General features: G+C 30.5%; 1 protein-coding gene across 2 annotated transcripts in view; it reads right to left on the reverse strand.

Moving 5' to 3' along the window:
- The window catches only part of LOC117180029 (voltage-dependent anion-selective channel-like), a 14,977-nt gene that overhangs the window by 9,330 nt on the left and 1,905 nt on the right, over positions 1-3,742 (reverse strand). For both annotated transcript variants that reach the window (XM_033372311.1, XM_033372312.1), the window contains exons 2-5: positions 2,698-3,020; positions 2,492-2,613; positions 2,168-2,276; positions 1,770-1,978 (exon numbers count right to left, since the gene is read on the reverse strand). In XM_033372311.1, the coding sequence (XP_033228202.1) occupies positions 1,770-1,978; positions 2,168-2,276; positions 2,492-2,613; positions 2,698-3,020 (763 nt within the window). The remainder of the gene's footprint in view (positions 1-1,769; positions 1,979-2,167; positions 2,277-2,491; positions 2,614-2,697; positions 3,021-3,742) is intronic.

The following is a 3,742-nucleotide window of genomic DNA, read 5'->3' on the forward strand; positions in this document are numbered from 1 at the left end:
AGGGAGCTCTTCTTAATATTTTGACACCAAAATCATGTCGATACACCTTACCGACTGCGAGTAAAGCCACCCACGCTTTAACTTGACAGACTGTATATGTAACAAATGAGCCATTTCGTTTTTTATTGGCCAAGAATTTGTAAAGAAAACAGAAACACAAATACATTTTTTTTAATATTTGCGAATGTAGGTCGTCTTTGAAATCCTTAAAATCTTTGAAATCTCTTGAAATACTTAAAATCTTTGTGACATCTTGAAATTTCTATGAAGTTTTCAAATTTATGTGAAATATTTGTAATCCCTGAAATCTTTGTGCAATTTTTTGGAATTTGTATGAAATCTTTGAAATATTTGTGAAAGCTTTCTCTAATCTTTGTTTGTGAAAGCTTTTATGTTCGTTTGAAATCATTTAAATCTTTTGAAATCTTCTCAAATTAGTTGAAACCTTTTGAAACAGTTTAGCATCATTAAAATATTTTGAAATCTTGATGAAATTTTTATGAAACCTTTGAAATATTTGTGAAATCTTTTTTATTAATTTGAAATCGCCTTTTCTAAATGTTAATTTTTTTGCAATTTTTATGAAATGTTCGAAATATTTAGGAATTTCTTGTGAAATCTATGAAATTTAAAATCTTTTCAATTCTTCTCAAACGTTTTGAAACCTTTTGTAACCGTTTCAAATGTTTAAAATCCATTAAATTTTGAAAGTTTTAAAAGGTTTTTAAAATTGTTGTAAAATATTTGAAATCTAGGTTACAAGCCTTTTTTAAATTTCTGAAATATTTGTAAAATGATCAAAATTCTTTTAAATCTTTGAAACCTTTTGAAATCTTTTATAATCTGATGGACACTCAAAACGGAGTGGTGAAACCCTTGAAAAATCCGTTATATGGCCATGGCTCGTTCTAATTCTGAAACTGAATTAACATCCAAATGTTCAACTTATAATTTTTAAGTTGAACATCACAAAAAATGTATACTTTAACATTTTATATTAGCTGAGACGAAATTAAAAACTTGCAGAATCATTCACAATACTAAAGTCTGTTCATTTCGATCTATAAAATGATTGGCAAAGTCTATAAAAAATGTCTAGAAATCTCTTCATTTATTCTGTAACGAATAAAAGATAAATTATATTTTGATAAATAAACAACTTTTAAGTAGTAAGATTCCTTTTAAACCTGATGTTTCTTTCATAATAAAAAGAGAAAGATTAAAATTACTTTTCGTATTTCAATGAAATAACTGTTTTAAAAGCAGAACAAATTAATTCAAGAATCTCATGAAAAGTTTAAGGAGATTTCCACGTTTTCAAGGTTCAAAAAAAATTCAAGGAGAATTCCAGGGTCTCAAGGTTGCTGAATTTTTAATGTTTCAGTTTTAAAAGCTGGAAATTTTTCCATTTTAACGACCCATTATGATTTTCCTAGACTGGAAAAAGTCGTCAATTTTGTAAATTCATTTTAGCAGCTGCTACTCGTTTCTAGATTCTAGCAACTTTAATCAATACAATGTATGAACCTCAAGTAACTCATTATTGATTGTCTGATTAGCCAGGAGGGTAATTCTAAATTTAGATCCACACGTGGTCAATCATATAAATAGAAAGGTATGTGCTCTTGCTCAGTCTCAAGTATTTTCGCACTCTTTACACAAGGACACAAAAACATTGTAGGCTATAATTTACTGACCACACCAACAACAACATTCATCAGTCGTAAATCTAAAACAAAAATGTAGTAAGAAATAATATTGAGTATTACCATCGCGGAGTCTCTGCTGATATCCCAATCCAATCTGGAGCTGAGAGTTCACCTTGGCCCTGACACTTGCGTCATTGCCAAGATCGTACTTGGTTCCAAGTCCAAACTGAGTAACGTTGTTGCTGGAGTTCCAGGCCAAGTTGATCGCTCCTTCCAATCCCGGCTTCACTTTGTGGTAAATTGAACCTCCGAACTCGCGACCATTGTCCCTGTAAATGAAAATACAAAATTCAGGATTTGTGTTAATGAATGATCAAATATTTAGAAACATTAAGAGGATGAAAATTAAAAAGTTGGAAATGTTCGATTTTGAATTGAATCGAAAAAAAGTATTTCATATCATAAAACGTTTTCTATATTCATATTGAGTACAAAACTTCAAAGAAAATTTAACTTACACAGAAGTATGAAGGGTGAAATCGGAAGCAGCGAATCCAAGTGCAAAGTTGTTTTTAGTGATTTTGCTTCTCTGAGAGTCAAAAGATGCCTGGTATCCCGCCAACCAACCTAGAAAAGTGAAAGACAAAAAGTAGTGTCGTAGAATATTCGATAAAAGTTCTATAGCCTACCGAATTGGAGAAAATTTTCGGAAATCAGGATCACTCTTGATTTATGGAAGTAGAACGGATCTAGATTCAAGGAACTGGAGGCGGATGTTCGTTTTTAATCAAGTTCGAAGTAAAATCTAACAATATAAAAAATCTATAGAATTTTTTAAACACCTTGATATCCTAAGACGGCCGATGAATTAACGAGAGGGCCAGCTGAAAGACTGAGATCAAGATCAGTAGTGACTGCTGCATTTTCATGTTTGTAAACGGTTTTGAGCTTTCCAGTCTTGCTCCTGTCAGATAGAAAAGAATTTTCTTAGTAATTAATAATCTTCTTATTTTTCGATGACTTTATGTTCACTGGAAAATGGGCTTACCCAGTTTGTGGTGAGAATGTGCAACTGTAACTGAGTTTCAGTCCTTGTAAAAGTTTATCAGCAATGGCAATGTCGGTACCAAGAGTATTATCAGTATTCCACTTCTCTGCGAAAGTAATTCCGTATTCTTTGATTTTGTATTTGGTCTCCAAAGTACCAAAGACTTTGCCAGTGTCTTGGTTTGTTACTCCACCAGTGCAGAATTCAACACCGGAGTCAGTTTTAGTCTTGACGTCCAATTTTAGAAGACCAAAATGATAACCATTTCCAAATACGTCCCGAGCGGACTGCCCTAACTCACTATATGTTGGCGGTGACATTTTCTTTAGATAAAAAAGACAGAATATGATTACTTTTAGATATTTTAAGTTTTTTACTAATTTATTTATATAAGTATCTAAGTTTTGTAACAATTTAAATATATTAATTTTTTAAACTAAGAAGTCCAACTGTATATCTACATAATTTTAAATGTTTCCAAGCTAAATATGATTAAAAATAGAATTGTGAGAAGATGAATTTTAAATAGAAATTAAGTTTTGAATTTAAATATGAATGTTTTAAGAATATAAAGAGGGTACAAATGCCAAAAGCTTGCTAATTATGAGATATCACAGAATATTATTTCAAGATGTCTAGCGATTCTTAGAAACATAATTCAACGTGTTTTTTTGCAGATTTTCAAGTTCAACAAATCAAGTTTTTCGAAGATTTCTTTTTTTAAACCATATAGTGAAGTAACTGTTTGCTATAAATGTAAAAAAATGAGCCATTCTTTTTTTTCTGCCCAACAATTTCTGAACAGTGTCATTTTATGAAATACTTTAGTAATGGAAATTCTTAAGAAACTATTGACTTTCAAGAAATCTTAAAAATGGTATTTTAAAAGTTCTTTCTGAATTCAATCATATTATTCAAATTGTCACTTAACCTCAACTAAGGATGTCGGAACTTCAAAATATAATTTGAAAAGTCACTTACAAATTTAGGTACAACGCTTTTGTGAAATGATTGAAATTTTTTAAATCCTTGTGTGTGTGTGTGT

Source organism: Belonocnema kinseyi, chromosome 9 (assembly GCF_010883055.1).
Source record: "Belonocnema kinseyi isolate 2016_QV_RU_SX_M_011 chromosome 9, B_treatae_v1, whole genome shotgun sequence".
NCBI classification, from domain to species: Eukaryota; Metazoa; Arthropoda; class Insecta; order Hymenoptera; family Cynipidae; genus Belonocnema; species Belonocnema kinseyi.